Source organism: Chiloscyllium plagiosum, unplaced genomic scaffold (genome assembly GCF_037043375.1).
Source record: "Chiloscyllium plagiosum isolate Xiang-an unplaced genomic scaffold, Cpla_swu_hap1 HiC_scaffold_41, whole genome shotgun sequence".
Taxonomy (NCBI): Eukaryota; Metazoa; Chordata; class Chondrichthyes; order Orectolobiformes; family Hemiscylliidae; genus Chiloscyllium; species Chiloscyllium plagiosum.
Genome location: NW_028270179.1, coordinates 2632522 through 2654331, shown reverse-complemented (window position 1 = coordinate 2654331; position 21810 = coordinate 2632522). Strand labels below are relative to the sequence as shown.

Here is a 21810-nt window from a genome sequence, read left to right as displayed (position 1 = left end):
TATAGCAAAGAACAAATAAAATTATTCCAGAGAAACACACCCTTTGCCCCCCCCCAAGCCAAAACCAATCCAGATCCTCTATTTCAACCTGTCAACTATTTTCCTAGGATCTGTATCCCTTTGCTCCCTCCCCATTCATGTATCTGTCGATATACTCATTAAACAATGTTATCGTGCCTACCTCTACCACCTCCACTAGCAACTTGCTCCATCCAGCCACCACGCTCTGTGTAAAGAAAATTACATGTGTATCTCCCTTGCGCTTTCCCCCCTCATTTTAAAATCGTAACCCTTGTAATTGACTCCAGCACACTGGTTAAAATCTTGCTAGCAACTGTGTCGATAGCGCACATGTTTTTTCAGACATCAATCAGGTCCCTCTCCATCTCGCTCATCAAAATAGTCCTAATCTACTCAACATCTCTTCATCTCTCGCGCTCTTCATCCAAGGCAACAGAAGAGTGAACCTCCTCTGCACCCTCTCCAAACCTAACCACATCCTTTTGGAAATGTTGTGATCAGAAATTTATGCGGTATTCTAAATGTGGAACCACGAATGTCTTGTACAACTTTAGCATGACCTCCCAACACTTGCACTCAATACACCATCCGCTGAAGGGGAGCATGCCTTTTGCTTCCTTGACCACTCGAGAATCATAGAATCCCTGCAGTGAATAAACAAGTCCTTTGGCCCAAGAAGTCCACACTGATCCTTCGAAGAGTAACACATCCACACACATTCCGCCATTCTTCTCCTCCACCCTTAAGCTGTCTAATACACGTAACCTCCATGAGGACTTTGGGCAATTTATCATTGTCAATTTACCTAACCTACACTCATTTAGATTGTAGGAGGAAACCGGAACACCCGCAGCAAACCCATGCAGACAAGGGGAGAATGTGCAAACCCCCCACAGACAGTTGTCTGAGGCTGGAGTAGAACCCAGGTCCCTAGCGCTGTGAGACTGCAGTGCGAAGCACTGAGCCACTGTGCTGTCCTCTATCAATCAGCATTACCACCTTCAGGGTATAAAGTACCTTAACACCCAGATATTTCGGTGCATCAATTTTCACTAGGAAGTTTCCATTTGACGTATTAATCATTCTTGAATTGGATCTTTCAAATTACATCACGTCACAGTTGCCCGGATTGAACTCCATCTGCTATATCTCCACCGAACTCTTCCCTCTGTCTGTATTCTGTTACGATCCCTGACAGTCCCCTTCACGATCTTCCACTCCACTGAAGTAGTGCCAGCTGCAAACTTGCTAATCATATCACCTATAACTTCATCCAGATCACTTTTCTGTACCACAGAGAATAGTAGTCCCAACACGGATCCCTGTGAAACATCACTATTCACAGTTCTCCATTTTGAGAATCTACCTTCCACTATTTTCTGTATCCTGTTGCTCAGCCAGATCTCTATATATCCAGCCAGTACGCCCTGGAACCCATGCGACTTCAACTTCCTCCATTAATCTAACATGGCGACCCTTCTCAAATGACTTACTGAGGTCCACGTATATGACATCGACAGCCCTTCCCTCATCAATCAACCTTTTCACTTCCTCAAAACATTCCCTACTCCTGAGCTCCAATCCGACTGCAGTAAATGTTCATGTGTCATTTGCCTTGGGAATTGCTTGCTGCAGCTGCCCTCTTTCCCTGGACTGATTCACAAGGGTAGCAGGATTAATGGCATGTGAGTAGATTCAAGGAGATATTGGCAGGCATGAAATGGACAGATACACCGCAGCTCACTAAAACACTGAGAAAGTTGCAGTGATTCGTTACCCATGAAGGTCTGAGAAGTGGCAGAATAAACTGAATGATAAATTGTTAAAACTGGAGTATGGACAGAGAGACCTGGACTTTCGTCGCATCAGTGATTTTTAAAAATCTGTAAAGGCCTGAGAATTTTTCAGTGATACTTACATTTGCCAAGTTTAAAAGTTTGGAAAATTACGTTGTACTTAAAATTTAATGTTGTGATTTTATTCAGGGAGCTATTCAGCTCTGTGAGTCCTCACATTCCTCCCTTTCAATCCTTGCTAGTTGCTTCTACCCCCCAGTCCTTCTCTCTCTCTATGCTTGTTTCTGTGCTCCACTCTGTGTCTCACACTGTCCCCATGTCTGACATTCCGCTTACCGTAAACTATAACATGGTAATATTGAGGAAGACCATGCACCACATTAAGCATGCACTAGTTTGCTGTGTCCTGGAGCGTTTAGGATTTGCTGGTGGACAGCAAACAGGTTTACATAAAACATAGAACATAGAACAATAGAGCGCAGAACAGGGCCTTCGGCCCTCACTGTTACACCGACATGTGATGTAATCTATGCTCATCCCCCCTATCATACCCCATCATTATCCATGTGCTTATCTAAGGCCTGTTTAAAACTTCATAATTTGGCTGAGTGGACTACATTGGCAGGCAGGGTATTCCACGGCCTGACCACTCTGAGTACAGAACCTGCCTCTGACATCTGTCTGAAATCTATAACCCCTCAAATTGCAAGCTGACATCATTTGACTAGAAAAAAAAACTTTCACGGTCGACCCTATCTAATCCACTGATGATCTTGTATCTCTCTATCAAATCCCCTCTTACCCTTCTCTTTCCAATGAGAAAAGATGCAAGTCTGTCAGACATTTCTCATAAGACCTGCCCCTAGAGTAGGTAACATCCTCTAAAATCTCCTTAGCACCTTTTCCAATGCTTTCACATCCTTCCTGGAATGGGGCGACCAGAACAGAACACAACGTTCCAAGTGAATCCGCACGAGCGTTTTGTATAGTTTCAGCATGACATTACAGCTCCGCATCTCAATCCCTCTACCAATAAAGCCTGACACACCGTATGTATTCTTGATAGCACGGTAAATCTGGGTGGCAAATTTCAGGGATCTTTGCACATGGACTCCAAGATCCCTTTGCACATCCACATTACCAAGAATTTTTCCATTGACCTAGTTTTCTGTCTTCTTGTTATTCATCCCAAGTGATTTACCTCACATTTAGCCGCATTGAACTTTATTTGCCAATTCTCAGCCCAGTTCTGCAGTTTATCCAAGTCCCCCTGCAACCTGCAAAATTCTTCCACACTGTCCACTATTCCACAGCCTTTAGTGTTATCCGCAAACTAACTAACCCATCCACCTATGCCTGCGTCGAAGTCATTTATAAAAAATAACAAACAACATTGGTCCCAAAATAATTCTATGTCATACCCCACTAATACATAGACTTCAGGCTGAATATTTCACATCAACTACAACTTGCTGCGTTTTTTCAAAATCCAGTTTCCAATCCAAACTGCCAAATTGCCCTCAGTCCCATGCCTCTGCATTTCTACCAACTCAGTGGTTTATTTCCAGCTTTGTGAGCTGGTACTCCTGGGGGTTTCTTGAAGCGTCTCTGTTAAAGTCACAGCCATTTACAAACACTGTCAATTATTTTGCCAAATGGAACAAGTGCAATGCTCCTCCATTCACTGACAAGACTCATGTTGGTTGGAAAATAAAGTGTGAGGGCGACCGAAGAGGCTGTAACTTGCTGTGGACATGTTCACTTATTGGAAACGTAAATGTCAAATCGAATAGTGTGAACAGACATCCCTCTGGAGCAGCGATTTCCAAACGAACTCAGAGACAGTTTAAAAGTCTCTTTCCAAGCTGAGTCCAAACTTCCAGACCCATAAAGGGGTATCCATGACAGATGGCAGTTTTCTGACTGGATATTATGAAGTTGCAAAATGAAAGTACTGAGAGTACAGTTCATCACATCTAATCATAGCGTCTACGTTGCAGAAAATGTCGTACGAATTATATTGAAAGAATTCGGAGATGAAGTATCACATGGTGAAATATGATTCATGTTTGTACAAAGAATAGACAAAAAATGAATGTTCCTGTTAAAAATAAGATGAAAGTATTAAACATTATTGCCCAGAAGGATTAATGTTGTCACAAATTTACATGACGGTGGAGGCAGCGTGGAGATGCCAACAGATTGTATCAGGTACATAAGGATGTCTTGTTAGGAATCTCTCTAGTTGAGATTTTCCCTACTATTGAGTATCCTTTGAGAGAGTCTCGCTCTCACAGTCTCTCTGTGACACTGTCTGCATGCAGTCACACTCATACGTGTGCATTATTACACACTCACCATCACCCACAGTCAATCAATCTCACACATAAATTTCACGCACTCATAGCACTCTCTCAGTCAAATACAAACAATGACTAACTCCCTGAAACTCTCTCCCTCTCTTTCTCCCTTTCTCACACACATGCACACATATACGTATTAGCATTCTTAAACACACGCATAGACACTGTCTCTAACACACAGAGACACTAAAAAAGCATCTCCCACACACATTATCCCTCAAACTTTGTCACACAGTCACATGCTCTCTGTCTCACACTCTGTCCTTCGCACTCTCTCACGCACTCCCCCTCACACATTCTCCCTCACACTTTGTTCTCGATGTGCCTCTCTTACTTGTTCAGAGACAAACTGAATTGCGCACAGACACACCGATACCCTCCACAGACACAATGATTCCCTCGTAGAGAGTATGACTCCCTCACAATCATTCAGAAATTATCGTGGACTCACTAACTGCACCAAAATCGCACCGAGTCCCTGTCAGATACATTGAATCTCTCACAGTTATGTTACACTGAATTCCTCACAATCACACTGACTCCCTCACTGTCACACTGATTCCCTCACAGGAACACCGACTCCTCGGAAATGCACTGACACTCTCACAAGCACACCGACATTACTGCAGATGCACTGACTCCCTCACAGTCACGCTGACTTTACCGCCAAAACACTGACTCCCTCGCAGACAAACTGACTCCCTCAAAGTCACTTCCTCACTATCTCACTGATTCTGACACAGTCTCACTCCCTCACAATTTCACTGTTTCCTCACTGTCATAATGATTTTCTCGCTGTCGCCCTGATTACGGCGCTCCCACTCTCATTCACTCACAGTGTCGCCACTTCCACACTGTCACACTCACTCCTCCACTGTTGCTCTCAACCCCCACTGTCAAACTGGCTCCTTCGGTGTTGCACTCACTCACAGCCTTATTCACTCACACAGTCTCACTGATTCCAACATTCCATGCTGAATCCCACACAGTCTTACTCACTCCGTCACTCTGCCTCCTCTACTGTCAGACATCCTCGCTCAATTTCACAGTCACTCCGTCATTCTCACTCACACGCTCACAGTATCACTCACTCCTTCAGTCTCAGTCACTCCCTCTATTTCGCACTGAATATCGCACTCTCTTGCTCAGTTCCTTACAGTCATACTCTGTCCCACAATGTCTCACTCACTCCCCCAGTTACAGCCGCTCGGTCACAGTCACATTCGATCCCTCACTGTCACATCCACTCCCTAAATTGGACCAAATGCTCCAGGCATTCGTTTATTGTCAATTCTGCTTCCTTTTAAATGCAGAACATTTGAAGCAAATGTGTGTTTTTTTTTGATAAAATTATGTTTTCTGCATAAAACAAGGCGGAGACGAGGTAAATTCTGAGACAGATCCTGAACAAGGTTCTACACCTATTATTCAGTGGATGACCTGAAATGTCACGTTTTGTGCATGTATGTCGCTCTGTCTGTTTGAAGCTTGAGAAGTAAGCAGGATCTGCTGAAACGTCTAATTCTCACAGAACAGTAACTTCAAATATATTCAGGAATTTTTATCTTCGTCAATCGAAACTTGCACATTATTACTAACAGATTTATACATATCCTGCTTCTCCATTTCAGACTGATATCTTTGCAAGGCAGGAATGTCTGAAAGAATACACCTTTTGTCACATTTGCCTCTCACGTGTGCTGTCAGATTTACACAACCAAACTGAAGGTTTCTCTGTTCCTTCACCCAGTTTAAATCTTTAATATTGAGTTTATATTGTCCCTTCTAATTCTAAACCAAGAACCAGCTCACATCTCGCTCAGATTCATCTGCAGGAGGCTGAGAGACATACAAAAAGTAAGGTACGTTTTCATCTGCAAACCAGGACGAGTAATTAGAAGGTGTCAGTCAACTATTTAAAGTTTGGTCACAGCAGCCATTTCATGCTAGCACAACACTGATATCAGAGGAACATAGAAGATAGGAGAAGGAGGAGGCAATACGTCCTTTCCGACTGTCACCGTTATTCATCACGTCCGTTACTGATCTTCAAGCTCAATAGCCTGACCCTTCATTTCTCCACATAACCTTTCAGCCCATTTGCACTAAGTGCTACATCTAACGGCCTCTTGAAAACATACAGTGTTCTGGAATCAAATACTTCCTGTGATAATGAATTCCAGAGGTCTACCATTATTTGGGTGACGAAATGCCTCCTCATCTCGATCATAAATGGCTTACCTTGAATCTTCAGGCAGTAACCCCTGGATCTGGACATATGCACCATTAGGAACAGCCTCCCTGCATCTGCCCTGTCTAGTCATGTTAGAAAAATTATCAGACTTTATGATACCCTCCCTCACTCACTGAACTCCAGTGAAAGTAATCCTCACCTGACCAATCTCTCTACATACTTCAATCCAACGTGACTTGAAGCAGCCCGATACACCTAGTCTCACTCATCTTATAAACAGGGAAAGGCAAGAAAGAATGGTGGATGGACAGCAAATATTCAATGGCAAGGCAGTAAAATGACACAAACACACGGTTGCATTAGTTAAGGGTGGGATAGAATTGAAGTTTTGTGGCAATAATACAAAGCACTGGGATAGATATAAAAGTTTCTTGCTGTTTTTGGATGTAAGGTTAGAATCATCATCTAAATATCTAACAATGCTCTGAAACATATCAAGGCTAAAATGAAGGAACAACGCCTTGAATTTCTGTACATGTGTGGATATCAGGTGAGGATGGTAGAATTTCTCACCAAAGGGCAGCATTGAGTCAGGTTCTTTTTTTTCCAACTATCTGGGAATGATGATCTCTGTGGAGTTATCTCACCCAAAGCCTACTCTGTTCTGCGAGCAACGCCCGGTCACACTACCCCCTCTAATCCTCTGGGAATGGACCTTTGGCCTACCACATAATTCGTCCAATATCAATGGCCTCCTACTCCACCCCATCTCACTTGCCATAGCAACAGTCAGTTGTCCCACACACAATGTTCCCCTAGCAACGGTCTGTAACCCTACCCCTCTGTTCCCACAGCAGCATAATAGTCACATACAAAATCTGTTCCCTCAGAATTGGCTTGTGTAGCGTCTGTACTCTGTTCTTTATCAATGATCAATGGTTCCACTCCCTTACTTTCCCCAATGAAAGGTCAGTAGTCCAACCCGACTCGGATCTCAGGCTACATACCTGCAGAACCTTCCGATTCTGCTTAACGAGCAACACAATGTGGCCTATTCTCAACCTTTTCCCAAGCAGAGGCCTGCAGCACCACAGCCTGTACAGTCGGCTCTAATTCCACCCACACTTCCTCCTTCAGAAAGGATTGTGGCAATGCACCCACACTATTCCAAAGCAAAACCTTTGAAACCACCTGATCAACCTTTCTCATAGCATCAGTGTATGACCCCGTTAACACAGTGTTCCCCTGGACACAGAAGGAGGCTTAAACGACGACTATTTTGCTTCACAATGGTTTCCAGCCAAACACCCTCTCTGTTCCGTGAGCAAAGGCTTGCTGCAATGTTTCCACGCTGCTCCCCCAGCAACAGACTGCATTCTCACGCTCACACTCTTCCCCTAGCAACGGACTGTGGACCTAACCACAACCTGTTCTTGAAACACCAGCCAGTGATTCTGCATCTAATCTTCTCTCTTAGCAAAGACTGCTGGATCCATCACCTTTCTATTCCTTTTGTAGTCATATATCCATTTCGACTGCCGAGCAACTAGCAATTGTTGCACCGCTGCTCTGATCCCACATGAACACCCAACGTCATCAGCTCCCTCTGTTATCCTTTGCAAAGTTTATGCTCTCACTACCTTGCTTTCCTGTCAGCAATGGCCTGAGAATCTGTACCCAATCTGTTCCAATGACAAAAGCTTGTGAAACATTCCTCATTCTATTCACCCAGCAATCGTCTGTCCACCTTTCCCCAACCCTTTCTCTAATCAACGGCCTTTGTGCACATAGCCACTCTGCCCCCCTGCAAAGGACAGTGGTCGAACACTAATTATTTTCCCCTGGCAACGGAATGTGGGCCCATCCCACATTCTTCCAAAGACAACATCCGTCAGCCCCACCACCACACTGTTTCTCTGACAAGGGTTCATGATCTTACACCTGCTTTTCTTGCCCTAATAACTGGCTGCTGGACCACCACTACACTGTTGCATTAAAAACAGGCTTTGCCCACTTCCACATAATTTTCCCTCGGAATAGTCCATTGTCAAAACCATCCCCGTGAACACCTACGAAAGCCAAGTTGTTCCACGTATATACTTTTCCCATAACAATAGTATCTCTAATTTGAGCGCGTCCCTGCTTTATTCTCCGAGCAACCGCCTCTGAAAACATTTTCACTCTAACCCAGTAGAAACTGCCTGTGAACTCATAACCATTCTGTTTCCACAGCAACAAACAGTAGTTGCACACATTGTGTTGCATTCACAGGAATATTGCCCGACGGCCACCCTTTGCCCTAGTAACATCCATTGGTCTCACATACAGAGTCCACGAGCAATTGCATTTTGACGAAACCCCACACTCTATATGTGCATCCCGTTCTGTTCCCCAACAACAGATTGCAAACGTTATCGCACCCTGTTTCTCCAGTAACAGAAGCAAAGAGGGAGTTGGAGGTGGACAGGATTTGAAAGAGAGAGAATGGAGGAGGTACAGGGAGAGCATGACGAAGAGACAGTGAATGAGAATGGGGGAGGGAGATACAGTGAACAGCAATTACAAAATAGGAGGTGCAGTGAGTACAAATGAGAGAAATTGTGAGAATGGGAGAAAGATATGAATGGAGGGGAACAGAGAGAAAGTTGAATTCTGCTGAGGCCAGGACGGGGTGTTTAACACAGAGGTGAAAGCAAGGACAGAATGACTTAAACAGAATTCAGGTGTCCCATCCGGTTCCATCCCCTTCTCGGATGACAAGGACATGGGTTAGAATCTCCAGCTCAACGTCTTCAAAGCAAAGACAAACTCGACTGCTTGACACTTTTTAATGAACGTTTTAATCAGTTACGAGTTGGAAGTTATGGATACAGTCAGGTGAGAGCAGTGCCTTGCCTGGCTGGCTCCTGAGTTGAGAGAAACGCTGAGATATACCCCTGTAAGCACCTGTCAGAGGATAAGGATGGACAAACCAGTACTGTCCTCAGTCTATTACCATATTGACAAGCTGCTTCACTGCTGAAACATTGAATTGAAATATGAAAATCCTGAATTGATTGATTAATGAGTGAATTGGATTGATTTATGAATTTGAATAAAGGGATACTTCAGAACATTCTTCAACTGATGTCTGAACTTTTTCTGGGTCACAGCATATATCGCTGTGTTTGTGCAGCAACTGAGGAGCTGCAGCATGAAGCCTAATTCCTGCACAAATGGATAGACATACACAGACCTATACCCGAAATACCACATCCGGTTCCATATAGAGTACACCATCAGCATTGACCATAACAAGATGAAATTGCCCGAGATCACAAACAGCAAAATTATGGATCTTTGTCGATTTCGCATTTCTGTATCACACTGACCGTCCCCATTTGTGTGAGCACGCAGTCTCTTGCGGGCTCTGCTGGTCACTAAAATGTGTCTGACGGTGAAAATATTGAGTAGTACAATCAGGAGAAATGGAAGAGCCGGGTTTAGGACGTGATGGAGGAACTCGATTGCAGTCCAGACACGAGAGGATTGAACACTGCTTGTTGTGTGACAAAACCAGGGAATGTTATCCAGACTATACAGCCCTAACAGCATGAAATACCAGAAAATGTTCTTTAAGCAGCTCAGCACAGTCACTGTTCCAAGAACCACAGCCGCCGTTTTCTCACTGCAGTATTTACTTTTCAGGTTCTGGCAACAAATGGCTACAAACCGATCAAAGGTGAAAGTGACTGTGAACCAGACAGAACAGTCAGTTGCTGCATAAAGCAGTACGGCGTGGATATTACACACTTGGATGTACCACAGGAAAGTAAACTCTTCCCAATAAACAATGGGAATGTGTCTCAATATCAGATCGAGGATAATGACCAGTAGATCCGCCACTGCCATGGCCCCCAGGTAACGACTGACACAGGGAGACAATCCACAATCTTTATGAAGCAGGATGAAGATTGTCACTCTGGTAACTGTAAGGAAGGTAAACAAAGAAATTATGCATCATAATGGAGGTAAATATGTCAGTTTTATTGCGGACAGAATCAGATTTCAAATGGCTCACTGTATTTAGAGATCTATTGAAATTCTTGGAGCTGTAATAACACAGCGCAATGTCTGAATTACTTTAGAGATGTGACATAAATACAAGAATTCCTCCTTTCCCAAACACGGAGCTGAACATTCGTAAGAACATATAGTTTCTAAGACACTGTCACACACTCTATCACTTGCAAGTAAACAAAGGTTATTTCTTTACATTTCCTGACAGGAAAAGTGAAAATTGTCCTTAACGGTTCTGAACGGTACAACCGTTTCCTTCCAGACAAACGGAGGTTGGAAGTTCCTGTCTTTCAGTCTAAGTTGTGGTGGCCATTCTGTCCAGAAGAAACGTAAACACAAACAAAAACGTTCACTCCTTTAACTGCCTGAATGTACTTCGAAACAATGTGTCCTTCTCCCTGCAACGTGATGTCTTTCTTGAGAATCATGTCTTTTGGTCAATTCACTGACTTTTGGCCAGTGACTAATACCATCAGTTGAAGAACGCTCCATAGATTGTTCCACTCCTTTTTCCGTCTAACTGTTCTTCTCTCTCTTTGGGATTTCTCCCCAATTATCGTTTACTTTTAACCCCTTGGTTCTGGAAAAAAAACTGTCATTTTCCTCCGATGATCAGTTCACAGGTCAGGGCACCAGACTGCATGGCTACTTCATAGAGCCTCTAAGTTCTACCCGCAAAAGTGAACCAGAGCTTCCAGCTGTCTTACACTTGCACACACGAACCTATTCGCTGTCCATCATCTTTCTCAGGCTTAGTCCAGTGCTTCAGCGAAGCTCACCATCATTTGGAAAAGAAACACCTCATATTCTGCTGAGAGAATTTGCAACACTCTGGACTCAATATCAAGTTCAAGTTCACAAATAAGACTAATTGAAAGACAGGTGTCAGAGGGGTCCACTTGACTCGGGGCGGACCTGAATGCGAGAGAGCAGAGAGCAATCTAGAAAGGTATGTGAAATAAAATTTTACCTCGTGGATTTGTGTTCATTCCATATGCGTAGCACACTCGTTGCAAAACAATTGCGCCTCAGTTTCCATTTTACTCTTTCCACTCTAACCTTAAACTTATGCCCGCTCACCCTCGGTTCCCAATGCTGTGAAAAATGATGAGTGCATTCAGTCTATCCAGGCCCCTCATGACCTGATACACTTCTATGAGGACCTCACACAGTCTCCAACAAAATATGGAAAAATGTCCGAGTTTATCCAAACTCTCTCTACAAATGAGAGTGTTGAGTCCTGGCAACATTTTTGCAAATTTCTTCTGTACTCTTTCCAGTTTAATGACATCCTTTCGACAGCATGGTGACCCAACTTGAACACTTATACTCCGAGTTCGTCCTCATTAACGTCTTTTTTTAGCTCTAACATAATTGTGCAATTTCTGTACTCAGTGCCCTGATCAATGAAGGTCAGTCTGCCAAAGGCCGTCCTCACTGCTCTACCGATCTGTGACTCCACTTTAAGAGAACTGTGAACCTAAACTCCATGGTCCCACTATTCTGGTACACTCCTTCAGGTCCGAACATTGACCATAAAATTCCTACCTTTATTTGAGGTGCCAAAACACAATGCCTCTCACTTATCTACACGAAATTCCATTTTGCATTACTCGGCCGATTTGCCCAGTTGATCAAGATCTTGCTATAATTTCTGATAACCTTCCGAACTTTCGATGGTATCATCTACTTTAGTTTCATCAGCAACTTACGAATCATGCCTTGTACATCCTCATTCAAATCATGAATGTCGATAAGAAACTTGACTGTGTGACATGAGAATGCGGTAGGAATTGGTACCAAACAGCAATCAGAAACTCGAAATAAATCATCCTTGATCAATTTGACAGAATATATCATGTCAAGTCACACAGTAAGCAGTATTGGGTGTTCAGCTGTTTGGAATCGGTATCAATGATTTAGCAAAAATGCACTGCAACTATATTAGGCGATGATGTTAAGGTAAACAGACAATTATATCATTCAGAGAAGATGCAGAGTGTCCAAATGAATACTTGGAGGTGAAGACAGCGGGTAAAAGTTTGGAAGATCGAATATAACATGACATATCCCATGTCATTTTAGTTTCAGGACGAATGTGAGGCAGCATGTGAGTGAAAGGGAGAGAGATAGCAGCATTCGTGATACAGTGTGAACTGAAAGATTCACTCTTACCAGTCAGACTTCGGAAGTTTTGCAAAATCTGATGGACTGCTCTGTCATGTTCTCAGTTGTCCCATTTCTCTCAGTGGCAAGTGATGAGCAGGGGGGTGTTTCAAGCCCCGTATTAAGGATATGATGTCAATCTGAAAGGCCATTTTTTCCTTGCAAGTGAAGACATGAAGCCGTTGGGAATGGCTGACTGTTTCTAAATGAAGAGGCTCTGGCTGTTTTTCGGACTGTGGGTATTCACCAACACGACGTGCCATGCATGAGCACATTGCAACATTAGATTCTATTAGATTATAATAGATTATATTAGATTCTCTACAGCGTGGAAACAAGTCCTTCGTCCCAACATGTCCACACTGACAACCCCCCCCCACCCCACCCCCACCAAGAGTCACCCACCTAGACCCATTTCCCTCTGACTGATGCATCTAACACTATGGACAATTTAGCATGGCCAATTGAACTGGCCTGCACATCTTTGGACTGTGGGAGCAAACCGGAGCACCCTCTGGAAACCCATGCAGATATGGGAGCATGTGCAAACTCCACACAGATAGTCGCCCAAGGCTGGAATCGAACCTGGAATCCTGGTGCTGTGAGACAGCAGTGATAATCACTGAGAGATCCTTCAGTCCCTCTACTTCTCCGCGATGACATGTGGACCACATAGGTCCATGTATATGATCGTGAGTACCGCTATACTGGGAAAACAAGCATACACTGGGTTGCTCCCTGCTGAGAGAGAGTGCATTGCATTAACCTACTCCGCAATATATATCCTCCAACATTGATTTAAGCATCATGGGAGATGATTGATCTGTTACCCATACGTGCCAGGCCATTTCCGGATATTCGAAACTGAATGAAACTGATTTTAGCACTATCCTCCCCCTGGTGTGAAGCTGCAAGTCGTGTTGCAGGAGGTGACACCGCTCTGTGACCAGCTCCTTGATAAATCAGGGTTCCCTCACACACTGCTCCTGGGTTAAGCGGAGGTTGGGGACGTGTTCTTGGAAATCCTGGGATGGATACATCAAGTTACTTACCTATCTCACCCACATTCCAAAACACACGCACGCACACACACGCACACACCTGTGGTCATTGCATTTTCAGATTTCTGTAGGGCGTTCAACAGGGTTTGTCATGGTAGACTGTTAAGTACAGTAACATTGCATGGAATACAGCGATAAAAAGATATTTGGATACAAAATTGGATTGAAGGTATTCAGAGCATGTGGTGAAGGCATACGTTTTGGAATGGATGCTTGTGACCAATGGTGCGCCAGAATAATTGGTGTAATGTTCATTTTTTGTGATTTATATGAATAAGTCGTAAAGGAATATAGGAAGGTAAAAACAATCACTGCAGATGTTGGAAACCAGATTCTGGATCAGTGGTGCTGGAAGAGCACAGCAGTTCAGGCAGTATCCAACGAGCAGCGAAATCGACTTTTCCGGGAAAAGCCCTTCATCAGGAATAAAGGCAATGAGCCTGAAGTGTGGAGAGATAAGTTAGGGGAGGGTGGAGTGGGTAGAGAGTAGCATAGAGTACAATGGGTGAGTGGGGGAGGAGATGAAGCTGATAGGTCAGGGAGGAGAGGGTGAAGTGTATAAGTGGAAAAGGAGCTAGGCAGGTCGGACAAGTCATGGGGACAGTACTGAGCTGGAAGTTTGAAACTAGGATGAGGTGGGGGAAGGGGAAATGAGGAAGCTGTTGAAGTCCACATTGATGCCCTGGGGTTGAAGTGTTCCGAGGCGGAAGATGAGGCATTCTTCCTCCAGGCGTCTGGTGGTGAGGGAGCGGCGGTGAAGGAGGCCCAGAACGTCCATGTCCTCGGCAGAGTGGGAGGGGGAGTTGAAATTTTGGGCCTAGGGTGATGTGGTTGATTGGTGCGGGTGTCTCGGAGATGTTTCCCTAAAGCGCTCTGCTAGGAGGCGACCAGACTCCCCAATGTAGAGGAGACCGCATCAGCAGCAACGGATACAATAAATGATATTAGTGGATGTACAGTAAATGATATTATAGGAAGCCGATCGTTTGTGAGCTTGCAAATGACACCATAATTGATGGTTTAATGGGCAGCGATGAATGTTATCTCCGAGACGGATGAGGCCTTAAGTAAATGGGTCGTTGGGCCAAGGAGTACCAGATTCAGATTAACTTTGATAAATTTCAGTTCCTGTATTTTGGTCTGGCAAATCAAGGCTGGACTTATGTACAGAATCAAGAGAGTTTTGCTGAACCAAGAGACCTTGGAGTACAAGTTCAAAAGCCATTGATAATGGCTGACTGCTTCTGAATGAAGAGGCTATGGCTACTTTTTGGGCTGTGGGTATTCACCAATACGACGTGCCATGCATGGGCACATCGCAACATTAGCTTAGATTAGAGTAGATTAGATTAGATTAGATTAGATTAGATTAGATTAGATTAGATTAGATTAGATTAGATTAGATTAGATTAGATTCTCTAATCCTTGAAATCAGTAGCATAGGTAGACAGGATAGTGAAGAAGGTGTTATTTACGTTTGCCCTTTTTTGGTCACTGCACTGAGTCTTGGAGTAGGGAAATCATGTCGTGGCCATGCAAGGAATTCCACTTTTGGAATACTGCATTTATTTCTCATCTCCCTACTAGTGGAAAAATGGCGTGAAACATGAAATGGTGCCAATAAGATTCACAAGCATGTTCCCAGTGTTCGAGAATTTGTGCTGTAGAGACCGGCTGAATATGTTGGGGCTGCTTTCCCTGGAGCATCGGAGGCTGAGTAAAAAACTGAAATAATATAAGACTATCATGCAGGGCATGGATACACCTGATAGTCAATGTTCTTTTTCAAGAGTGGGCGAGCCCCAAACTAGAAGGCATAGGTTTAAGGTGAGAAGGGAAAGATGCGAGAAGAATGTAAGATCAAATGTTTCAGGCACAGGATGGTGCGTGTGCAACATGAGCTGCCAGAGCAAGTGCAGGAGACTGGTACAAGTGCAATATTCAAAAGACATCTGGATGAGTAGATGAATACTCAGTGTTTAGAGTGAAATGTTCCACATGCTGGCAAATGGGACTAGATTAATGCATAATGTCTCGTCGACTTGGATGCGTATACCAAAGTAGCTGTTTCGCTGCTGCACATCACTATGACTTTATGACACTGCGTTTCAGAGTTTCCACTCCCTGCAGACTCGGCTCCATTTGTTGCTCATGTTACAGACCTTGATGATGCACTACAGTACTCATGCTCCATCAAGAGTTGGAGCACGATATCCTCAGGTGTCCCTGAATGTCTGAGACATGTCACAGAACAATATCCAGAAAACCACCTCCAGCAACTCTACTAAATGTTCAATAACAGGAGTAAGTCAAATCCCCTCAGCTGCAAATTAGATGTTTTCTTCTGTCCGGTAATTCACGATAAGCTTCCTCGTGTTACTGAACGCATGATCAGCTCAGAGCGGCACACATTGGCACTGAGTGCACAGACACAGACAACGTTTCAAAGACGTGAGTCAAACCTGATGAACTCCTTGTCCAACATACAGCACCACAAGGGATACAGCAGAAAGTAAACAACAGCCCGAATCAAATCATTTTATTGTTTCTGAGGTTCACAAGGCCGGTACTTGATAATCTAAAGAGCAATATACCAAGGCCAGAAAAGGTACAGAGGGACTGGAAGATTCGTATTAAAAATAGAAACAGATACTTACTTTCCTGAGAACATATGGTAGAAATATGGAAAAAAAAGACTAGAGGAGTGGTACGAACTGAAGGATTCAGACCTGAGACGGTCCAAATCACAAGAATGAGAACATTGAATAAAGGCATCGCAAGATCTTCGCTCTCTCAACATCTGAATCTGGACCAACCCAGACACAGTAAAGAGGTACAAGACGACAGGCCAATATGGAGTGCTGCACGGACTATGCTAGTTTATTGTTCAGAAAGCTGAACGATCTGACCGGTATGGCAAGCATTAGAAAAGCCTGCATATTGGTACTACAAGCAGTACATAACCACATATCATGGGGAAAGTTGCATCCTATGCTGTGAGTGAAACTAAATGTGGCTCCTATAAACTTATGTCGAAGAGTGTGGCGCTGGAAAAACACACCTCCTCAGGCAGTATCTAATGAGCAAGAGAATCGGCATTTCACGCATAAGTCCTTCATCAGGAACGTCTTGTCCCTGAAACATTGATTTTCCCATACCTCAGATAGTGCTTGACCAGCTCTGCTTTCTCAGCGCCACACTCTTTAACTCTGATCAGCAGCAGCATCTGCAGTCCTAAATTTCTCCTCTAAATTGATGTCTCCAAATCTCCACTGTACGAGTGAAAGAAGCGTGTAGGTGTGTGTACGTGTGAGATTATGTCAGTGTGAGTGTGTGTGTGAGCGTGTGCGCGTGCGTATGTGTCTGTGTCTGCGTGACAGATCGAGAGAAAAAAAAGCGAGTGAGTCTGCGTGACTCAGTTGGGAACCGTGGTATATGTGAGAATTATTGTTGAGAAAGTACGTGCATGAAGGAAATTAGTTTAAAGATGAACTGGCAGGAATTGGGGTTTTCAAAAGAGAGAGATGGATGGAAATTTAATGGACAGATAGGACGATGTCATTAAGAACATTAACATTAGTGTATTGCCGGATCTAAAAACAATGCAGAGAGGTTTTCACAGGAATGATCGATAGAGGGGATTTATGGTGTCAGTTCGGATGGAGCATCGAATCAGAATTTATTTCTACACATTTGAAGCTGGCAGTGTCAGTTGTAGATTATTCGAATCAATCAGAAGATATTTTCCTGCTGAAACTTTAAATAGAAGTTTGGATGAGCCAGTCAGGTATGTTCCGGATGTTCCTGGAAATAAAAGAAGGAAATGGTAGGGCATGGTGTCGGAAATCAACTCATGAATTACCACAATTATAAGTATCATTACAATGGCCAGTGCTGGAATCTGTGCTGTTCATCTTTGACATAAATGATTTGGAGAAAAACATTGTTGTTAAGATTAGTTTTTGGCAATGGAACAATTGGTGGAAATGTGAAAAGTGAGCAGGATGGTTAGCGGATCAAGCAGGAGGTACAGCGTTTGAAGAAATGGGCAGACAAATGGCAGATGAAGGTTTAATTGGAAAAGTATAACGTGATACATTTTGTTAGGAGAAGTACAGGTGATAATTGTAGAGTAAAAAAATGAAATGCTGTGGGTGATCTGTGTGGGCAAGTCCATGGATCACTGAGGTTGGGAATACAAATGGCGAAGATCGTAAAAATAAGGCATTTGGCATAGTTGGCGACAATGTAAGGGACATGAATTATAGCAATAGTTAAGTTATACTGCAGCTTTTTAAAACATTAATTTTAAAATGCACATTTGGAATATTGTGTACAGTTCTGATCACCACATTACCAGAAGGACATGAATGTTTTGGAGAGGGCACATAAAATATTTTTACCTTGTTTGTTGGCGGGATTATATGTTTGAATAACGTTTGGGCAGGTTGCGTTTCCTTACATTGGAATGCAGGTGGTTGAAAGGGGAAACTGATGGAAGTTTAGAAAATTGTGAATAGCATGGATAGATTCGAAAATATGAGGCTTTTTCGCAGTGTGGCGTGGTCATTTACTAGGGGACACAGGTTCAAAATCCAGTTATGCGGGGCAATTAAGTTAGATGTACGTGCCACGTTTTTCACACAAAAGATGTTATGCCTGCACTGCCAGAGGAAGTAGGGGAAGCAAGAAACAAAGATCAGCATTAAAGAGGTATCTGGACAAATACACGGATAGGAAGGAAATAGAGTGATACACATCTTGTAATTGAAACAGTTTTAATGTGGAAGGAATGTCTTGTTCATTATTCTTTGTTCTAATTGTGAATCGCCCGTTTCAATCTCATTTATTGTCCAGAGATGGGATAAAGTCAGAGGTAGGAAATGAAACTTGCATCCAAAACACAAGACAGTGAAGTATCAGTTCTCAACATTAAATAACAAAGGCAGTGATACAATATATTGTGTTTCACAAGTGGAACTGAGTATGTCAACATAGAGAGACTACGACGGGCACTGTCTGAAGCAAAGATGGAGAGAATGAATGAACAAGTTCACTGATGCATATAATAGTGGTTTGCACGGTGAATTTCTGGACTCAGTGTCTCAGCAGGAACAATAACTGTAACAAGGAGTGGAATCAGGAGAGGTACAATCAAACAGTCACACATAGTTTACAAAAACAATATTTGAACAGTGAGACTTACGAGGGACACCAACGATAGCCAGGATGGGATAATAAATGTATTGAATAATGAATAGTACAAGTTCGATCCGACGTGATAATGGCAACCGATGATAGTATGTAGAAAGATACCAAATTCTCCTGGCTAAACTCCTGTCCATTGCTGTAACATTCCAGTCAATCATTCTCAAATTATCATCCATTTTTGATCATTCCTGTTGAATGTTCTCAGATTCTGATCTCTTCTTTAAATTTCTCCGGAGTTGCTGAATCCTATTAGTGCTGTGGGTGATGCTTCCACTCATACTATTTGATTAGACATCGAACGGAGCTCATTTATCATTTACAGATATAAAGCCTCCACTGGCTTAATTACAATCTGTGGAGACTTGCATTAATAACAGTCTCTAAACAAACAGCTTCAGTTAACACCTTCCTTATATCACTTTTCATATCACAATGAAAGGGAACATTTACTCAGTCTTACCGAAATGTTAAGGATTCCTGTGGGATGGACCATAAATCTTTGAAACGTTTTCATCTTTCTTCCTTGCTTACAGAAATAGTGTCAGAAGACTGCAGATTTCTAACTGGTCCACTCTGTTTCTACAAGGAGACAGGGATAAAATAACGCACCAGCTGCATAAAATGACTTCTTCGGGGAATTGTTGCAGACCAGAACGCCGGGCAACGATATTCATTACACATTGTCTCTGTGTAATGCTGTTCCACGTTTTAATTTTGTGTTATTAAATTCTTTCATAACCTTGAAACATTATTCAGAGCATTCAGACTGCTGTTTGGGAACACAGGGAATCGATTGTGTTCCCATCTGCCAGTGACAGTGGGTTAAGAAGATAACATTCCACCCAATGTTGCCTATTATCATTTGACGAAGTGGAGCGCTGGAATGTTGCCTTATTTTGCAAAATGTATCGTCAATATACAGAGAAGTATTGTTACAGTTGTACGAGTTGCCACGGAGATGATACCTGGAGTAGTTTTTATTGTGTGTGTTTATGCATAGGAGAAGGGAGGGGACTTCATCAAATACAGTTGAATAGATTGTCATCATCCATGGGATACCATGGATGGACTGAAGGCGGACATGAAACTATCAATCCTGCTACATACGAACAGGAAGAGGCCATTCAGTCTACCTAGTATGTAACAGAGGGACAGGAGGAGGCCATTCAGCCTTTTGAGCCTTTTGCAGCAGGAGAGATGGGGCCACTCATCCTGTCGAGCCTTTCACAAGGAAACAGGATGACATCGTCTACGTGTTAAGACTGTTAAACATTAACTATTAGGTTTTTGAAAAAATAGTTTTAGATGCTTCCCTTTCTTATATTACCTTTGAAATTCTAATCTAGAATGTGGCGAATTTTGAACATATTATGCAAACAATTGGAAAATCTGACTCGGAAAAATGATTTGCGGTGAAAAAGGATCGTTTGAAAGTTCGGTGTGTTCAAAAATAAGACAATGAGAGTCGAGAGACGTGTGTTCCCGTCAGTGTGAAGGACAGAAATGGTAAGTGTAGTGAATGCTGGATGAGTACAGAAATTGAAGCTCCGGTCAGAAAAAGAAGGAAACTTATTATAGGTACAGTCAGTTGGGATCGAGGGAATCCCTAGTGGAGTATAACAGCAGTAGGACAATACTTTTAAGAGAAATTAAAAGGGCAAAAAGCAGACATGAAATAACTTTGGCAACGAGTTTTCAGGAGAATACAAAGACATTTCGTAAGTACATTAAAGACAAAAGAGCAACGTGAGAGTGACGAGGTCCCCGAAAATATCCATAGGTTCTTCTATGTGTGGGGCCGCAGGGATGAGTGAGATGCTAATCTATTAATTTGCTTTAATGCTTACTGTGGATAAGGCTCTGGAACTAGGGGAAAAATAAATAGTGACCTTTTGAATGTTTTAATTTTACAGTGAAGGTGGTAATGGATATCTCAATATGCACAAAGGTGAATCAATGCGAAGAGACTGATCATGGGCATCCCAGAAGCTTGTGGGAAGCTAGTGAAGTGAATGCTCAGTCCCATGCTAAGTTTTTCGTATTTTGTATATCCACAGGAGAGGTGAAGGAAGACAGGAAGGTGTCTAACGTCAGAAAGTTGTGAGGAAAACCTATGGAAAAATAGACCAGTAAAGCTGACATCCGTAGTGGGCATGTGTTGCAGGGGATTCTGATGGACTTTGAGGCAGCAATGTTTCCAATCAGCCATCGTGTCGACTTGGAATGAAGGTTCACCGTTTCTTCATGGTGAGGTCTGATGCAGACAGGGTAATGAAGAAGGCTTTTGGTACATTGCTTTCATTGGTCAGAGTTTTGAGTATCAGAGAAGAAAGTCATTTTGTGGAACTGCAGGGCACTGGTTAGGCCACTTTTGGAATACTACATTTAATTCCATAGGAAAGATATTGTTAAGCTTCAAAGTGTTCAGAAAAAAAATACATGAATGATGCCAGGTTTGGAGTGTTTGAGCTATCGGGAGAGGCTGAACAGGCTGGGTGTAATTTCCCTGGAGCGTCGGGCCCTTCGGGACTCTGGGGGTAACTTTAACGAGGTTCATGACATCATGAGGAGCATGGATACGTTGATCAGCCAAGGTCTTTTCCTGGGTAGGGGAGACCAGAAATGGAGGAACTAAGTTTACGCTGACAGGGGAGAGATGCAAACGGGACCAAAAGGGCACCTTTCTCACATGGAGGGTGGTCCGTGTACGGAGGAAAGAAAAACAGCTTCCAGGCGAAGTGGTGACGGTTGTTTTAGTTGCAAAATTTAAAATTCATCTGTATGGATTCAGAGAAGCAAGGGCCAAATGCTGGTAAACGGGATGAGAGTAGTTAATGATGTTTGATTCGGATCGACGGGTTGGGCCGAAGGCTCTGTTTCCCTGCTGTGTCACTCTACGACTTTAAAAAGGAGGAGGCCATTGAACTTTTGAGAGTGTC

General features: G+C 43.1%; 1 protein-coding gene across 1 annotated transcript; it reads right to left on the bottom strand.

Moving 5' to 3' along the window:
- Window positions 1–9434: 9434 nt before the first annotated feature.
- LOC148138125 (putative G protein-coupled receptor 139) lies at window positions 9435–19005 on the bottom strand. The gene is made up of 2 exons (XM_087981796.1): window positions 18867–19005; window positions 9435–10342 (listed from the first exon to the last, which is right to left on the bottom strand). The coding sequence occupies exons 1-2, from the start codon at window positions 19003–19005 to the stop codon at window positions 9435–9437; spliced, it is 1047 nt and encodes a 348-aa protein (XP_087837922.1).
- Window positions 19006–21810: the final 2805 nt, after the last annotated feature.